The sequence below is a fragment of the Equus caballus genome, chromosome 16 (genome assembly GCF_041296265.1).
Source record: "Equus caballus isolate H_3958 breed thoroughbred chromosome 16, TB-T2T, whole genome shotgun sequence".
NCBI classification, from domain to species: Eukaryota; Metazoa; Chordata; class Mammalia; order Perissodactyla; family Equidae; genus Equus; species Equus caballus.
Genome location: NC_091699.1, coordinates 15,745,288 through 15,762,921, shown reverse-complemented (window position 1 = coordinate 15,762,921; position 17,634 = coordinate 15,745,288). Strand labels below are relative to the sequence as shown.

The following is a 17,634-nucleotide window of genomic DNA, read 5'->3' as shown; positions in this document are numbered from 1 at the left end:
TCAGTATTGAAGCTGTACCATTATACTACCTGTATTTAAAAATGGCATATCGGGCTGGCCCGGTGGTGCAGAGATTAAGTGCACACATTCCACTTTGGCGGCCCAGGGTTCACCGGTTCAGATCCCGGGTGCGGACATGGCACCGCTTGGCATGCCATGCTGTGGTATGCATCCCATATATAAAGTGGAGGAAGATGGGCACGGATGTTAGCTCAGGGCCCGTCTTCCTTAACAAAGAGAGGAGGATTGGCAGCAGTTAGCTCAGGGCTAATCTTCCAAAAAAAAAAGGCATAAAGCTTAAAAGCTCCTATCCCCCAGCTGCAGGATGAGAGATGGGTAAATGCTTGAGTTTTCACAAAGGGATCAAGGTAAAAATGCACGAGTCAGAAGCCAACACTCTGAAACAAGAGCTGCAGGCAGATATTCACATTACATTATCGAATGGATGCTGGGGCCAAATCTCCAATTCCTACAAGGCAGCAGAGTCAGCAAGAACACATGGTGACAGAAGAATCTTAATTTTTCTTTGGTGGTTAGTTTTAGTAAAAACATTTTTATTAATTAACTGCCTAATTTGTTGTTAGTGCTGTCAATTCTGACTCCTAGCGACGCTGTACACAGCAGAGCTGAACTCTGCTCAGTCTTTTTGTGCCATCTTCTCCCCTTCTGGCACTGTATCAGACAATACACCCTGTAATAGCTTTTCTTACATGTTTGGCTGAAAACTTTGACTGCTTCTTCATATAACAACTGTGTAATATTTTCTATAGAAAGAGAACAAAAGTCTATTTTTTTCCTTGAGCAAGGTGGACAGAAGTTTGCTTTGTATTATTGCTAGTTTAGAAAAGTTTTTTTCACCTTCAAATCACATTTCATTATTGGAAAAGTCAGATACATTTTTAGGATTGTTGTCAAATAATAATTTATTTTAAAAAACCTCAAAACACGTTCTAGCACATTCAATAGCAAAGATCTACCAGTGGCACACATATTAAGAAAACATACATTGGGTTTAGGTTGGGCTGATTAAAATCTATGTGCCTGGAAAGGTAGTTGGTTATGCTTAACGGAGCTCTTAAGAATCAAAGTGCAAAGCAACGTATAAAAAATGAGTTTGAGGGAGCCAGCCCGGTGGCGCATGTTCTGCTTCAGCGGCCCGGGGTTTGTCAGTTCGGATCCCGGGTGTGGACTTGGCACCATTTGGCAAGCCACGATGTGGCAAGCGTCCCACATATAAAGCAGAGGAAGATGGGCACGGATGTTAGCTCACGGCCAGTCTTCCACCGCAAAAAGAGGAGGATTGGCAGCAGTTAGCTCAGGGCTAATCTTCCTCAAAAGAAAAAAAAATGAGTTTGAAAACTTCAAAGAGTTTTAAGACAGATTTAATTTTTCATGATTTTCCCAAAGCCAGTCATGATATTTATTTAACTTATGGTCTTCAGGGTGCACCTGGAAGAAATAAAACACATTAGGAGACAGAGGCCTTACATAAGTTAGTCAGAAATACACTGTTTCAATTGGCTTTTTAAAGGAATGGTGGAGGAACCATACCTTGTGATAATTATACTCGAAAATCAGAACTTTAACCAAACGGGATTCACAAATGTTTAAAATTATACCTTACACTAAAGTAATCCTTTACCCTTTGCAAAATACTTTCCAATTTAGTCCTGATCTTCCCCACGACCAGGGGTGTTGGCGCTGATGAGTCAAGTATTAATACACCATTTTCCAGAAGGAGGTTATAGACTCTGAGAGTTAAATGGATTGCTCAGGTCCCAATAAATGGTGGCTCACGGATGGGCCTGGCCAGACCTACTGGCTAAATGCTGTAGGGCGAGTCACAGACTAAGAAGGCAGTGTACCAAGCTGTGTAGCAGTGCCCACCAGCTGTCAGGATGCCATCTAGGTGCCTGTGGGCTGGGCATACTTAATAGAATGGGCAGATGAAGTAGGCCCCAGACAAAAATAGTCTGAGGCCACTAGGAGAAAGCCAACAAGCCTGTCTTCCAAGCCCCAGTTTGCCCTCTTTCCTTCAGTAGTGTACTTTGGAAGGCTAGTATGACTGTGACAGAAGGAAATCCATGTCAGACTTAGAGAGAGTGTATGAATAGGAATGACAAGAAGAGGGCCAGAAGTGACAAACCACTGGAGGTCATGGAGAGGCGACACTGAGGAGTCTTTATGGACTTGGGATTGCCTATGGATCCTCTTCCTGTTGCCAATAACCCCATGCCACCCACTGCCCCTCGAGTTTGGAAGAAAATTGGTTGTGACTAATAGCACGTGTGTCCAAGAAATAGTTTTAGCCAAAACAGTGGACTGACTTTGCCTCAGAGACAAAATGTGCTGGAGATGTAATGGCTGGGAGTGGGCCTTACCTGCTTCCATTCATTGATGCAAAAAATTCGGTAAGAGTCATTGCCATATTTGCCAATCCCATGAAGCTCAATCGGATACCTCCACTGCTTTGTCAGATATTCATCTGAGAATACAACACCCCACATATCAGGACAGCTTCTAGAAAAAATACTTCCCCTAAATGTGTGGTGATGGGGGACTGGATAGAGAGAACAGCAGAAAGGACAGGAAAGGATCTTTCCTTCCCTTGTGAAATTTTGGAATTTCTTTCCAAAACATTGGAAACAAACAACCTCCCATTGTGATTGCTCTTCTTTCTGAATTCCTGTAGCACCCTTGTCTAAACAGCTTGTCTTCAGCTAACTAACCACTATTATTCTGTGTTGTGCTAACTAGACAGAGGTAATGTCCTTGAGATCAACTGGGCTTTCTGCTTCATTGACTTCTTCCTCTAATTCTGCCCACATGGACTGACCCAGTGCTGGGCAAAGATTTATTGCCTGGGTTAGTGGGAGACTGCACTTTGGGGCAAGGAGACTGTTTTCAAATGCCTTTGGTGCTTGAGCTGAATGAGCTCTATTAATGTAGCATCAGAGGACATTAAAGTTTAAGGTGTGGCTCTCTTAAACAGGCACGGTTTCTGTTTCTTCCTTTGGGTACATGGGAAAATACCTGAGAACCTGATAATGGTTTTTGCTCGAAGATCGTAGAGACCAAGAGGTTTAAGAAGTTCTGACACATCTCTCCAGTCTGCGGTTCTTGCCACCTCAGCTGAAGGATACTTCTCCAGAAACTCCCAAAGTACAGGAATTGCCATTTTGCCTGGGAAGTAAAAATAACTATGTGGTTACAAGTCTCTAGATGGGCTGATTTTAGGTTCAGGTACTTCCTTATCTATAAATCTAATATAGAGGTTTTTTTTTTTTCTTTTTAAACCACTGATGAGAAGCATTACCTGAATTAGCAACCACTTTCAGAGTCAAAAACCAACTATTTGGTTAACAGTCCAAATTATGCTAAAACCTGGCCTTGTACGATATTAGTTTTTAAATAATCAGATTATCAGACAACTAGTTTAAAAGTATACAGAACACAAGGTACCAATGACATTAAAGAAAGCATCCAATGACAAAGAAATGCTTTTATACATGACAGGGTGGAGGAATGTTAAGTAACTAATTTTCACCGATGACCAAAACCAATTTGGAAGTAGAAAATACATGAAAATCTGCTCCTTAATGCTAAGAATGCTGTTGGATGTCATCTAATCTATCTTTCTCACAGGCGAAGTGTCTGAGGGCTGAAGGGGAAGGTCTTACCTGAGGTCACACAGACTCAAAGTCAAACTTGAACCCAGGTCTCCTAATCAATTCAGTGCTCCTTCTCACACTGTTTCTACTAAGATAAAGATGGAAAGAATCCACAAACCTGAGGTCCGATTGAGAAATATTGTTGCAATGAGGAGCTTCCATGGATCGTGAAAAAGCGTTTCTTGGACGAGATTAAAAGGTGACCGAGGGGGTGTCCACTTCTTAAAGGCTTTGCGTCGTGGGGGGCTAAGACCTAAACAAACACACAGCATCAGAGTTGAACACCTGAAACAGATTTAAAATCTGGTTTTCAGACTGGGAAAGGGATACCTTCTTTGTTATATTTTCTGGAAAAATACAGGCTTGTTTTCCTTTTTTCTCTTTGTGTCTGTGAGATGGTGTCTTCTGAAAAGGAAGAGTGAACATGTTTACAGCATCTACGGTTTAGCCTACAGAAATATTCAGGAGCACAAATAAGAATAACAGCAGCACACTCTTATAAAGCATTCAGTATGTGCCAGGCACTATTCTAAGCACTTTACAAAGATTAACCAACTTAACTCTACTAATGACCTCTACGCTAGGTACTGTTTTATCTCCACTTTACAGATAAGGAAATTGACGTACAGAGAAGCTAAGTAACTTTCCCAAGGTCGTACAGCTAGTAAGGGTCAGTGCTGAAATTCTAATCTAAGCAGTCCGGCTCCTGAGTCCATGCCTTTAACCATTCTGTTACTCTAGTTCTCTATGATTTATGTTTATAGTAGTGAAAAATTAGAAACAATATGGACTATTTTAAATTATGACACATTTGGACTATGTGGTCATTAAAATATTTTTGAGACTATATCACGAATATCTTCTCATCTTATTAACTTTTAAGTGAAAAAAGCAACATTCTACATGATCTCAATTTAATAAAAAAAAGAAAAAATCAAAAGATTAGAATAAAATGAACCATTTAATTTTCTATATTTTCCAAATTTTCTGCAGTGAATATATTTACACTTACTAAAAAAAACAAAAGGAAACAGATAAAACAGAACTTGCAGAAAAACCTAAGATTTGGACCTTGGAACACCTGAGACCACTATCTCCTGGACAGCTCAGGTAATGTAATAAAGACTATTTGACCATTGTTACCAGGCTTCTCAAAGTTTCTAATATTATCACATTTAATACTCCCTATAAGCCATACCCTCTAAATTTGAATGTCTGTTAATAATACCTCGCATTTGTATAGTGTGAAGCCCTCTTTTTCACTTCTCATTTTACTTTACAATATTCTTGATGTGAAAAACAGCACTGGTGAGGGTTAATACCTCCATTTCACAGATGAAGACACCAAGACTTAGAAATTAAGCAACCATCCCAAAACAACAGTGGGACTGACTCTAGATTGGAACAAATATCCTGGTCTCCAGAGAACTAGCCTAGTGTTTTTTTGCCATTCTAGTTTGAACAGGCAAAGTCTAGTAGAAAGTAAAAGAGAACAAAGGAAACCGCTCTTACTAGCTACAAGATAATTTCTTCTGTGGGTTCCCATAAATAATTACTAGCTAGCACCCTTTGTTACTAGGAAACAGCAGCTCAGTTTACTTGGCAATTCCTAACTAAGCCAACAGGAAAGTCTTTACTATTCCACTGGACATCTATTAACCTAAAGGTGCTTCATCTTAGGTTGAGAACTAGACTTCTTTATATAGGAAAGATGAAAAGGATACTTCTGTTTTATTCACAAAAAGGATGTTTTTCATATTTTATTTGTCCATTATACTAGCAATGAATCTACATAAACCTCAAGTCTTTAAGAAGTTGAAAGTCTTTAAAGGATAGACTTGAAGAATTCTTACGCAGTTCCTAGTACCTAGAGAAATCCCAGGCACAGCAAGGACATAAAACCATGAGTAGGACTGAGAGCAGAAATCAAGTCTAACCTCCTGCAGCACCAATGTGTCCTGGCCATCTCCCCACAGGACTGTAAGTAAAATTATTTTTAAAGGAGTATTCTATTCCTCTTTAAAGGAGTTATTCATTATACCATAATGGCATAATAAATAACTAATACGGGGCTGCTCAAAAGATCTCCTTTTTCTCTCTTATTCATTGAGGTACTATAACGGCAAAACTTCTAAGCTCTGAATTCTGTATTAAGAGTATATTATAAGTAATAGATGAACTATGCGATTACAGTTTTGAATTATTTAGAGCTCTAAAACATTTTAGAGAAGCATTACAATAGAAGATAAAAATGACTATGATATATACAAAATTAAATTGGAAGTCACCCATCAGTAATAAGTAACAGGAGGGGTGCAAAAAGACACTGACTATTCTTAACCATTTATGTACAAAGGGAGTCTTCCTCAAACTTTTTCACAAGTGAAGCCTTTTCATTTTCTCTAAAGTTGTAAGATTACTGGCTGGAAAGAAAATGGGAAGAACGGAAAGCACTGTGGAGGAGAATTCCAGCTATTGCACCAGGGAGGGATGGTAGCAGCTGTTAATGGCACAATTCTCCTTTGCTGAGGCATCAAGGCAGTAGCCAGATGATTCCTTCTTTGCCATAGGAAAGGGCTTGAAGATCGGTTAGACAAGGTACTAATATCAACTGGTAGAATGTATCTGATAGTGTATCTGATTGTAATGTATCTGATAATGTATCTGATTGTAATGTATCTGATAATGTATCTGATACCTTATTTCTTCATTCTATTCCAACATCCTAACTGGGTATAGGCATGAAATACAAAATCCGGGAGTATAAACTCCTCGTCACATTTAACAGCACTTTAGTGCACCAAATACCTTGAAATATTTTCAAAGAAGTAGAGTCTTTCTTGGTTTGTAAGCAGTTGTTCATTTCAGAGCCACATTTTAAAATGTCCATATGCAAATGTTCCCTCCTTTCCCCAGCATCTACTTTTGTTATTTCCTCAGATTCTAAAAAGGCATCCTCACACTTCTTGTTGGGTTCTGCTTCTTTGGCTGAATGTAATTTGTTTATGACACCAGAAGTTATTTGTTCAAAATGAAAATCTGATTCTGAACTCAATGATGTTTCTTCTACAAGTCTCTTTTCTTCACTGGTCACACTGAGGGTCTTGTTGCTTGCTGTGGCATCAGAAATGCAGAAAGTTCTATCAAGCTGACTTTCTTGCACAACAGGTTCACTTTCAGCATCTGCCTTATTATACCCAGATTCTCTTTTTCTATTACTTCGAACAGAAGCTGAAGGACTCTTCCGGCAGCCTGTTTTAGTTTTCTTAATCTGAATTCCTTTCAAAATAGTCACCTTTCCTTTGGACTTTCTAACCTTTCTGGAGTCAGCATCATTAACATCCTCATCTTCTTTCGGAGGCAAAGGAATGGAAGTAAAGATAGATAGTCCTCTGCTATCCTGTAATTCCAAACTACCACTTGGCAGAGGAAGCACATCTTTTTTCCACCTGCTTCGAGTCCTGAGGTTCCGGTTTGAACTGTTACTTTCGTTTTGCAGTTGGGATGGCAAAGCTGCCACGCTGCGGTCTTTATACCTTGACTTGATGCCCCTTTTAGAAAGTACGGTAAAATCAAAATCTTCTGGCTTAAGAGAAGTCTCTCCATTTTTGTGAAGATAATTAGCAAGTGAAATTTTGGATCTGAACTTCAGTCCCTGTGGGCTAGAAAATGACATTAAAGGAAACTTATTTCTAGTAAATAAAAGTGATTTTTAAAAAGAATAGAACATTTCAGATTTTTTATTAATAATTTCCAAATGCTGCAATGGGCATTTGTCATTTAAAATAAAAAATAGTGATAAAATAGTACTTTTAAATAGTTTCCTATATGACAGTACAAAATAATTTTACAAATATAACTTAAGTGCAACCTTAACATTAACTATTCACAGTAGGAGAAAATATCTGTACTTGTTCTCAAATCACTTGATGTAATTAACCAGTGACATTGAAGGAACAGGATCCATAATGGTTCTATGGTAAAAAATTTTAAAAGCCAAGATTCCTGCTATGCTTTCCCATTACCTGTCTGGACAAAATTATTTGGCTGTACTATCTTCACCACCTTGCATACTCACCTGATAAAATATACATTATATCTTCCTGCTGTTTTCCCAGATAACCTTTGCTTCACAACTCTTTCCCATCCGCATGGGACAGGCTTATGGCATTCCGTCACTGCAGTACCACCAAACTGAGCAGAAGCAATGGGTTCCTGTAGCAGGGGATTACACTCACTGCTGCTTTTTATCACCATTTGTTTCTCATCTTTTCCCACTGTCTCTGATCCCGGAGCAACATCTTCCTTGCTGAAAAAACAAAGTACAAGTGATTAGCTCATTTAAAATTTATTTTCCTCTGCTTATTCAATTTCAATCCACGTAGAGCAGGAATCACATGGACTATCTGGACTACGGGAGATTAAAATCAGTATGGACCAGTATTGCTATGGGAATATCTTTTTGTCCTCCAACATGGGTTAAAAAGGGTTGGAAATCTCTGCACAATGAAAAGCTCAAGTTATTTGTTAGAAAATTTTTTGTTAATCATTGAATAATGCTGTTATAAAGATTTCTGGTGACACTTGGCACAAGTTTAAAAACATTAACCAACAGCTGAGCTCTTAACCTGGGATCAACAGAACTGCTTAAAGGAGTCAGTGAGACATCCTCCTCCCCCCTAATTAAATGAGGTAAAAATTTTATGTATATGTGCATTTTACTGGGAGTGGAGTGTCTATTACTTTAATCAAATGCTGTAACCCTCTAAAATGTAAATAATTTCTGATATGGAATTTTCAAATCTCTTTCATTCTTGATCCTCATGATAAACTTCTGAGGTAGGCAGGATAAGGATTACTCTCATTTCATTGACAAAATTAAGTGACAGGAAAATTAAGTTACTTGCAGAACTGATACCAGAACTCAGGTCTACTAAATCTTGATCTAACACTTCTCCCCTTATACTATTACTGAAAAATCTCAGTAGAGTGTATCCTAACCACTAAATCACACATTTTAAAAGTTGGATGGGTCTGCAGAGATGTCTAATCCAACTTCTTCTCTACAAATAGGAAAATCAAGCAAGAGCTACTGACTAACTAGAATTAGAATCAAGGTCGTCTGATGTAATTTGGAGTTAAATAATTTTGGGGAGCTGGGTGGATCTTAAGAAATTATATAGTTCACAATTTTAGACATAAGGAGACCAAAACCTGGTGAAAAGAACACAAACTTTAAGATCAACAGACTGGGTTCAAATCCAGCTCTGCCATTTACTAGCTATGTGTCCAAGTGCAAATCATCTAATCTCTCAAAGTCTCCTTTCTCCATCTGTAAAAAGGAGGTGATACCTCTTAAGACAGTTTTCTAGGGATTAAATTTTGGGGGGAAAAAAGCATTTAAATCATCTTAGCCCCATATCGCACAAAAACAAGTACTCGACGAATGACCAGCGCTTCCTGTTACTTCTCAGAGCATCCCTTTCTGGGGCGCCCCTGGCAGCTTAACATGACATCTCCTCCAAGGTCTTCCTAGGATCCTCCAAGCCACGCAGACGGCTTCTTGCACCGCAAAGCCTCCCTCGTCACTTTGGCTAAGGAGGTCGGGAGCACCCCAGGGCTGACCCCACCGGAGGAGAACCTGAGCTCCGGCCTCATCTCCTATAACTAACCCCGTGGGCCTCGACGGCTCTGTCGACCCTAGGTTACAAAGGCTACCCACCTTCTCCTCCCCGCTCCCATTTTACAGGTGATGAAACTGAGGCTCGAAAGGGGACAGTAGCTTACCGGAGGTCACAAGGCCGGGCTGGGAGTAGGCGCTCACTGGAGCTGACCGAGGGGGCAGCTCCGCAGTCCCCCAGGCTCGGAGTCTCCATCCCAGTTGTGCCCCTCAAGCGGGCTCCGGCCTCCGCAACGGACTGAGAAGATGCAACACCCTGAGTGTGGAGCAGAGTAAGGATGTGAAAACTTCTCCAGCTTAGAGCGCTAGGCTGAAACAAAAAGCTGAAGGCAGTCCAAGTCTGTCAGCCTCCTCAGCGGCATTTACGTCACCCTCTTGGCCACAGCCGCCATTTCCACGGCTCAGCCAATCAAATCCTTTGTTGAGGAGGACGCACCGCCCCCCGACCGTTCCGACCAATCCGGCGCGCCCTAATTGCGCAGACGCTTTCTAGCCTCCCGTTCCCTCTCCTTTTGCTCCCGTCGCAGCTCTCCCTTTTAGACATGCGCACTCGGAACCCTCGGCCGCGCGCCTAGCTCATTGCGCATGTGCGTTGCCAGGGGTAGCGCAGGTAGCCAAAGTGGCTCGCGGGGAAGCGGCTGTCTCTGAGGCGGGTAGGAGGGGTCCGAGGCGTGAGGGAAGTCGCGATGCGGGCCGTGTTGACGTGGAGAGATAAAGCCGAGCAGTGGTGAGGAGCAGGGCAGTCCGGGAGGAGCGGGAGGCCGGGTCCCGGCGGGGATGGCGGGAGCCATTGCGAGAACCCCCGTGGTTGCCACGGGCAACGGGCTTGCGGCCTGGGCTGAGGGCGCTAAACCCCGGGTCTGGGCGACTGCAACGTCCCTTTGCGGATGGAGAAACTGAGGTCTGGAGAGGGAGAAGAGAGATGTGCCACGCGTGAGGTACAGGCCTGGCGAGGCGGTTTTACACGTAATCACAATCTGGTCTTGTCGCTCCCTTTCTGCGAATCCGTCCTGGGCTCATTTTACACCCACGACAGTGTTTCGCACACTTCACAGTTTTTGCCACGTCCACGTACGTATTACCCATACTCTTGTTTACTTGACGTTTTTCTCTAAATTGTCTCTCTTATTTTCGCTTAAATATGATTTTACGTTTTATGATTTTACGAGAAAACTTGATTGCTCCATATTTCAAAATCAGTATCACTATAATAAGGTAACTGTAAAACTTAAAGCAAGGAGAAACAGTGTTAATAAGTTGTGGCTGGATACTGTTGAGCCTGAGGTCTGCCTTCTCGAGAACTGGAGGTTTAGCAAGGGCGGTCAGAGAGGTGCAGGGACAAAGAGTGTGCAACCGAGACCTAGGCTTGATTAGAAGGTTTATGATTCAGTGTTATCTAATGTCCTCTTCCATTTTTATCACCTAAACCCGCCATACAATGCCACATTTTGGGAAATACTGACTTACTGGATAGTTCTCCTCAGCCTGACTTTCATGGTGGTCCTGGATGATCTTGTCAACTTCATTGTGAAGCCTCTGTTTGGGCCACTGGAACAGGCTATTTGCCATTCCCTCTGTCTTTTCTTAGCCCTTTCTGTGTGAGGAAAGCATGCCTTCTTTCCTGTCTCCTCGCATGGAAATCCCAAACATCCTTTAAAGCTCCTTTTGGAGATGGTTGCTCTCTCTTTTGAACTCTGCATTAGTAATAACTAATGCTTACTACATGCAAGACACTGGCTGAGAACTTCATATCTTTTATCTCATTGTCACCTGACAACAGCCCTCTTAGGCATGTACTGTAATTACCTCTATTTTACATATGAGGAACCCAAAGCACAGAGAGGGTAAATAATTTGCCGAGGTCACACAGTGAGTAAGGGGTGAAGCCAACTTTTTTCCTCACTCCAAAGCCAGTGCTCTTAGCCACTACATTAATTTTTCCCCATGTTACAGAGGCTGCAAACTCCAATGCCTGCAGGAGTCAGACGGGCAAGACAAATGGGAGATGTTTACTTGCATCTTAAACACAAGGAGCTGTCTCTTTTCCCTAGGAGTATTTTTCTATTCTACACTCCACTTTTCTTGAAACACATAGTCCTACCAGTATATCTTTCACTTCTACTTTTAACAGAGATTTGAGTAAAAACATTTCTTTTTACTTTTCTCTTAAGTCTATTACAAAAGTACCCACAGCACAAGCTGCTGATAACTAGCAACTGAATGTTTGGCTTCGACGTCAGAGAGTAATAGGGAGTGGCAAAGAGCGTGGCATACTGGAGAGCTCATGCTCTGCCTAAACAGGCAGCTGCCGCTCAGCTCCTGCCAGGTACCACCCTGCAGGATTTGGCCTCGTGTGCTCAGATCTTCCTATTCACCACAAGCTAGAAATCTGGGTTTTTGTGTGAAGTATCCTAATTTTTAAATGTTGGCACCTAATCTAAAAAAACAATATAAAACACCATGTGGCCCAAACAGAACATTTGCTGGCCAAATACAGCCTGATGTGCTCCCAGTTTTCAACCCCTGGCATAGAATTTTGTTCATTCCTCTTTGTGGTACTTAGAATCTGTCTATTGTAAAAGTTATTTGTGAATCTGTTTATCCCAGAAGTCTATAAACCCCTTATTCATTTCCAAATTGTTCCAGAGCCTAGTGAAGTTAAGGGTGCTTGTGACTATGTGATGGATAGATGTATTCATGAATGAGTGAATAAGTGAGCAAATGAATGATCAATGAAAATTTGTTATTTGTTTTTTGGCCCATTTGGCCCAGTAGGTTTGAAACAACCTGTTAGAATAGGGGCTAGAGAGGTTCTATAGACCAGCAATCCTGATGGCAGTTACATAGGCCAGCTGATAGCCCAGAATGAGACAAAACGAAACAAACAACTCTAAGAAATAGGTGGTAGAACTCAAAAGTCCCGGATGTCAAAGATTAGTCGCCCAGAACTGGACCTGCCTGCACCTCCTGTCTGCTCTTTTCGCTCCACTCTGACCTTCTCACAGCAGCAGGGATTTGCTTTCCCGAGTGCTGCTGCTGTGAGCCATTCCTTCACTTCCCGTAAACCTAGAGTGACTCCCAATTAACTTCGCTGGCAAATTGTGCCCTTAACTAGGCGGTCCTACTCCACCCCTCCCCCCTTCCCACTAACATTTAAATTTATGCTTTTCAGTTCAGCTGAAAACTCCGTTTTCTTATCCAAGGCCATTCCCAAATGCTCTTATTCTTCTCTGAATTCCCTCATTTTCTCCCTTAAAAGCTCTGTTCCAGGTTCTTCTCAGCCATGATGCCTTGTTTGGCCAGCCTGCCTTATTCCAATCATGCTAGCCTCTGCTATAACCCTCCGTCCACACCAGCTAGTATTTACTGAGTACTTGCTGTAGGCCAGACAATGTTTACATGTGTTACCTTATTTAATCTCCACAACAACCTGTGAGGTTGGAATTGTTACCCCATTTGCAGCTGAAGAAACCGAGACTTAATGAGGTGACATAATTTGCCTTAGATTCCAAAGCAGGTAAGTGGAGGTGGGTCAGATTGTGCAGGATTTAGAGAGGCATCTTGAGACTGTACCGTGGGGTGGGCACAGGACTGGCAGAGGACAATTTTCAGAACTCACCCTCTGTCTCTCTGCCATGGAATCTGAGGATGTATCTTTTCCTAAAAGGGGGCAGGCGAGGAGAGAGCCATCCTACAGTACAATAGGCTCCTTGCTATGGATGGTGATGGGTGAGCTCCCCAGCCGGAAGTGTTCAAGCAGAGGCTGGATGGCCATCTATAGGGAATTCCTGCCCTGGCAGGGGAGTTGGACTTCATGACACGGTCTAGAGTCTTTTCTAATTCTGAGTTTCTGTGATCTCATGATATAGTTACAGTCCGAGGGGTCCAAGATAAAACCTTGTCAGTTTGTTGATTATATTCACTATGTGTCTAGGACAAATGCCATGCACCGTGGGCCCACAAATGTGTAAAACAGGGTCATTGCCCTCAAATTGCACATGACTGTAATTAAGGGCACAAGATAGTATCAGTGTAAAATATAAAAGCAGTGTAAAATATAGAAGTGTAAAATATAGAAGATTATATAATTCAGAGCTAAATTGAATTGTACAGATTCTAAGTATGGTAAGAATTTTTGTTGTTGTTAGTGCCATTGAGTCAATTATGACTCTTAGTGACCCTGTGTACAGTAGAGTGGAACTTTGCCTAGTCTTTTTGTGCCATCCTCTCACCTTTCAGCACTATATCAGACAATGTTCTGCTGCTATTCATGAGGTTTTTGTGCCCAGTTTTTTCAAAGTGGGTGGCAAGGTCTTTCCTCCTAGTCTGTCTTAGTCTGAAAACTCTGCTGAAGCCTGTCCGCCATGGGTGACCCTGCTAGTATTTGAAATACCGGTGGCACAGCTTTCAGCATCACAGCAACATGGAACCACCACAGTATGACAACCAACAGACGGGTGGTGTGGTTCCCTAACTGGGAAACGAACCCAGGCCGCAGCAGGGACAGTGCCGGATCTTAACCATTAGACCACTAGGGCTAGCTGACTGCCTAATACACCCTGTAATGTCTTTTCTTACATGTTTGGCTGAAAACTTTGACTGCTTCTTTATATAACAACTGTATAATATCATTTTCTATAGAAAGAGGACAGAAAGTCTATTTTTTCCTTGAGCAAGTGGATAGAAGTTTGCTTTGTATTATTGCTAGTTTAGAAAAGTTTTTTTCACCTTCAAATCACATTTCATTATTGGAAAAGTCAGATACATTTTTAGGATTGTTGTCAAATAATAATTTATTTTAAAAAAAACCTCAAAACATGTTCTAGCACATTCAGTAGCAAAGATCTACCAGTGGCACACATATTAAGAAAACATTGATTGGGTTTCTAGTTGGGCTGATTAAAATCTATGTGCCTGGAAAGGTAGTTGGTTATGCTTAATTGAGCTCTTAAGAATCAAAGTGCAAAGCAACATATAAAAAATGAGTTTGAAAACTTCAAAGAGTTTTAAGACAGATTTAATTTTTCATGATTTTCCCAAAGCCAGTCATGATATTTGTTTAACTTATGGTCTTCAGGGTGCACCTGGAAGAAATAAAACACATTAGGAGATAGAGGCCTTACATAAGTTAGTCAGAAATACATTGTTTCAATTGGCTTTTTAAAGGAATGGTGGAGGAACCATACCTTGTGATAATTATACTCGAAAATCAGAACTTTAACCAAACGGGATTCACAAATGTTTAAAATTATACCTTACACTAAAGTAATCCTTTACCCTTTGCAAAATACTTTCCAATTTAGTCCTGATCTTCCCCACGACCAGGGGTGTTGGCGCTGATGAGTCAAGTATTAATACACCATTTTCCAGAAGGAGGTTATAGACTCTGAGAGTTAAATGGATTGCTCAGGTCCCAATAAATGGTGGCTCACGGATGGGCCTGGCCAGACCTACTGGCTAAATGCTGTAGGGCGAGTCACAGACTAAGAAGGCAGTGTACCAAGCTGTGTAGCAGTGCCCACCAGCTGTCAGGATGCCATCTAGGTGCCTGTGGGCTGGGCATACTTAATAGAATGGGCAGATGAAGTAGGCCCCAGACAAAAATAGTCTGAGGCCACTAGGAGAAAGCCAACAAGCCTGTCTTCCAAGCCCCAGTTTGCCCTCTTTCCTTCAGTAGTGTACTTTGGAAGGCTAGTATGACTGTGACAGAAGGAAATCCATGTCAGACTTAGAGAGAGTGTATGAATAGGAATGACAAGAAGAGGGCCAGAAGTGACAAACCACTGGAGGTCATGGAGAGGCGACACTGAGGAGTCTTTATGGACTTGGGATTGCCTATGGATCCTCTTCCTGTTGCCAATAACCCCATGCCACCCACTGCCCCTCGAGTTTGGAAGAAAATTGGTTGTGACTAATAGCACGTGTGTCCAAGAAACAGTTTTAGCCAAAACAGTGGACTGACTTTGCCTCAGAGACAAAATGTGCTGGAGATGTAATGGCTGGGAGTGGGCCTTACCTGCTTCCACTCCCGAATACCTCATCATAGCAACCTGCAGGTGTCAGATGCATTGCACCAGGCTGGGTTGTAGCACCCTGGGAGGTGGAAGGGCAGCTCTCTATCCTTGTTTAGTAGGTGAAGACGCAAGCTCAGACAGGAGGTCAGCTCCTCTGGGCCTAGCTCCCCTCTGCTTTCCACTCGAATGCCTGCTTCTCCTCAGAGTGTGAAACGTGCAAAGTACCGCCCCCCCCCCCCCCGCCCCCCATCTCAAAGAAGGGAAGCCTGAAAAACAGAAGGCCCAGGTCTGTTGCTACTTAGCAGTGAGGAAGCTGAAGAACTCAGAGTCTGTGTTTGCTTCTATTAAGAGGGATGCCTAACTGGAAAGGGTGGAACAGTCATCCTTCTTCAGCTTCTCTGTCAGCCACTGTGTGACAGCAGACAAATGACTTGCCTCTGTACTTTAGTTTCCTCATCAAGAAAAATGGGCCAATAGTACCTGGCCTGTTTGCTGCGTTGTGTTATCATAGGATCAAATGAGACGGTGTAAGTTTACACTCTATAACAACTCTTAGCTGTTGAATATATGTGAAGAACTGTTTTTGTTAAAGTAAGCTTCTGAGGCCGACAGAGTCTATATAAAACTTTCTTAATTCTACATGTAATGCTTTGAGTAGGTAATAATACCTTTTTTGTTGTTGTTGTTGATAAAGCATGGAAACGACTGCTAATTATTTTGTCAACTATGGCATATGCTAATGCTAATGATAATGAAGGCCACAGAGCATAATGGTTAGAGCATGGACTTCAGAGCCAGACTGCCTGGGTTTGGATTCTAGCTCCACCTCCACTCAGTAGCAGTGTATTTTCGGGCGGGTTATTTAACTTCTCTGTGCCTTAGTTTTCTTGTCTGCAAAATAGGTAGAGAGTTGTTGTGAGGATTAAGTGAGTTAATATATGTAAAGCATTTAAAGTGTACTTTAGTACACACAGTAAATAAATGTGCTAAATAAATGTTAGCCACTGTTATTAAAGAATTAAGGTAACAGATTTATCATACATGACAATCATTGAAAAGAGTGGATGGCAGTATAGCACAGACTCTATAGAGTCAGACCCAACTTGAAATTCTGGCCCTTTCACTTGCTAGTCATGTGATGTTGGGTGAGATAAATGACCTGTCTGAGCCGTGGTGTCCTCAACTACAAAATCAAGTAATAATTCCTACCTCATAGAATTGTGAGGATGAAATAAAACAATTCATTTGATGAGCTCAGCATGGGATCTCTCTGTGGTAAATGCTCCAAGTACTGTTACCAAAGGCATATATTTTAGATTACTCTCAGTTATCAGAGAAACTTAACACATGCTAAACTTTTACAGTAGTCTGTCCTGGCAACACTGTCCGATACACTCTTACTAGAGTCACCTGAACTAATGAAATCCTCTGCTCGGGGCATTCAGGAATCGTTGTAATATAGTTCTAGGCTGATTTTCTAGTCTTATCTGTCCCTACTGCCTTGCACATATTTAGATGTTTCAATCAAATTAGATTATTTGCTGTTCTCCCTTCGTGTCTTTACTTTTGTTTTCTCTGCCTGAAATGCTGCACCTACCCAGTCTCCTCCTGCATGTCACAAAAGCCCTACCTTTTTAAAATACTGTTTTTTTATGATGCTTTTTCTGATCCTCTCTCCAAATCAGAACACTGTCTTCCTCCTTTGAATTCTATAATATATGTTTTAACATATCTCCTAAAGTCTTTATCACAGTATTATTCTGTATTTCATCTACTCTAAGAGGTCGCTGATTGTAAAGTAGCATTATTTTACATACCACTAAGAAAGCAAAAAGTACTGCCAGTTGAACTGACATGTCATCAATTATAAGACACATCCCAGGGCCTGGCGCCGTGGCCTAGTGGTTAAAGTTTCACAAGGTCCGCTTCAGTGGACTAGGGTTCCCAGGTTTGGATCCCAGGTGCCGACCTACTCCACTCATCAGTCATGCTGTGGTGGTATCCCACATACAAAGTAGAGCAGGATTGGCACAGATGTTGGCTCAGGGCTAATCTTCCTCAAGCAAAAAAAAAAAAAAAAAGGAGGATTGGCAAAGGATGTCAGCTCAGAGCAAATCTTCCTCACACACACACACACACACACACACAAAAACAAAAAAAACATGTCCCAACCTCGGAGATGTTAAAATATGCAAAAATGTATGCTTTAGAATTGATGACACATGGTAGTTCTTTGTGAATGTGTCTGAGTCACACCCTCCTGCTGGAT

The 17,634-nt window shown here is 41.7% G+C and overlaps 2 protein-coding genes across 36 annotated transcripts in view; one reads left to right on the top strand and one right to left on the bottom strand.

Annotated features, from left to right (window-relative positions):
• Positions 1 to 896: 896 nt before the first annotated feature.
• On the bottom strand, positions 897 to 10,076 carry MBD4 (methyl-CpG binding domain 4, DNA glycosylase). Of its 2 annotated transcripts, none has more exons than XM_014731405.3 (8): positions 9,459 to 10,076; positions 7,750 to 7,980; positions 6,480 to 7,333; positions 4,002 to 4,076; positions 3,790 to 3,924; positions 3,034 to 3,183; positions 2,382 to 2,485; positions 897 to 1,449 (listed from the first exon to the last, which is right to left on the bottom strand). In XM_014731405.3, the coding sequence occupies exons 1-8, from the start codon at positions 9,545 to 9,547 to the stop codon at positions 1,372 to 1,374; spliced, it is 1,716 nt and encodes a 571-aa protein (XP_014586891.2). In that variant the 5' UTR covers positions 9,548 to 10,076; the 3' UTR covers positions 897 to 1,371. The 2 variants fall into 2 exon arrangements, with proteins under 2 accessions (XP_014586891.2, XP_014586892.2); XM_014731406.3 differs by having other exon boundaries at positions 4,002 to 4,073; positions 9,459 to 9,899.
• Positions 9,851 to 17,634, top strand: part of IFT122 (intraflagellar transport 122) — a 74,626-nt gene continuing 66,842 nt past the window's right edge. For 22 of the 34 annotated variants that reach the window (XR_011426818.1, XR_011426817.1, XR_011426820.1 and 19 more), the window contains exon 1: positions 9,895 to 10,078. Coding sequence is in view for 20 of the 34 variants with exons in the window: in XM_070237228.1 (XP_070093329.1) it covers positions 10,038 to 10,078 (41 nt within the window). In the remaining 14 variants the exon portion in view is untranslated. Of the gene's footprint in view, positions 10,423 to 17,634 lie in introns of all 34 variants that reach the window. The other 12 variants (XM_070237236.1, XM_070237232.1, XM_001491770.7 and 9 more) reach the window with 11 other exon arrangements.

What these genes read in the sequence shown, in the direction of transcription:
- MBD4 (XM_014731405.3), bottom strand. Translation starts at nt 9,547, where the DNA reads ATGGAGACTCCGAGCCTGGGGGACTGCGGAGCTGCCCCCTCGGTCAGC. An exon ending in GCCCGGCCTTGTGACCTCCG is followed by an intron (nt 7,981 to 9,458) that starts GTAAGCTACTGT and finishes TTGTTTTTTCAG; the next exon opens with CAAGGAAGATGTTGCTCCGG. An exon ending in TTCTTTGAAAATATTTCAAG is followed by an intron (nt 4,077 to 6,479) that starts GTATTTGGTGCA and finishes CTTCCTTTTCAG; the next exon opens with AAGACACCATCTCACAGACA.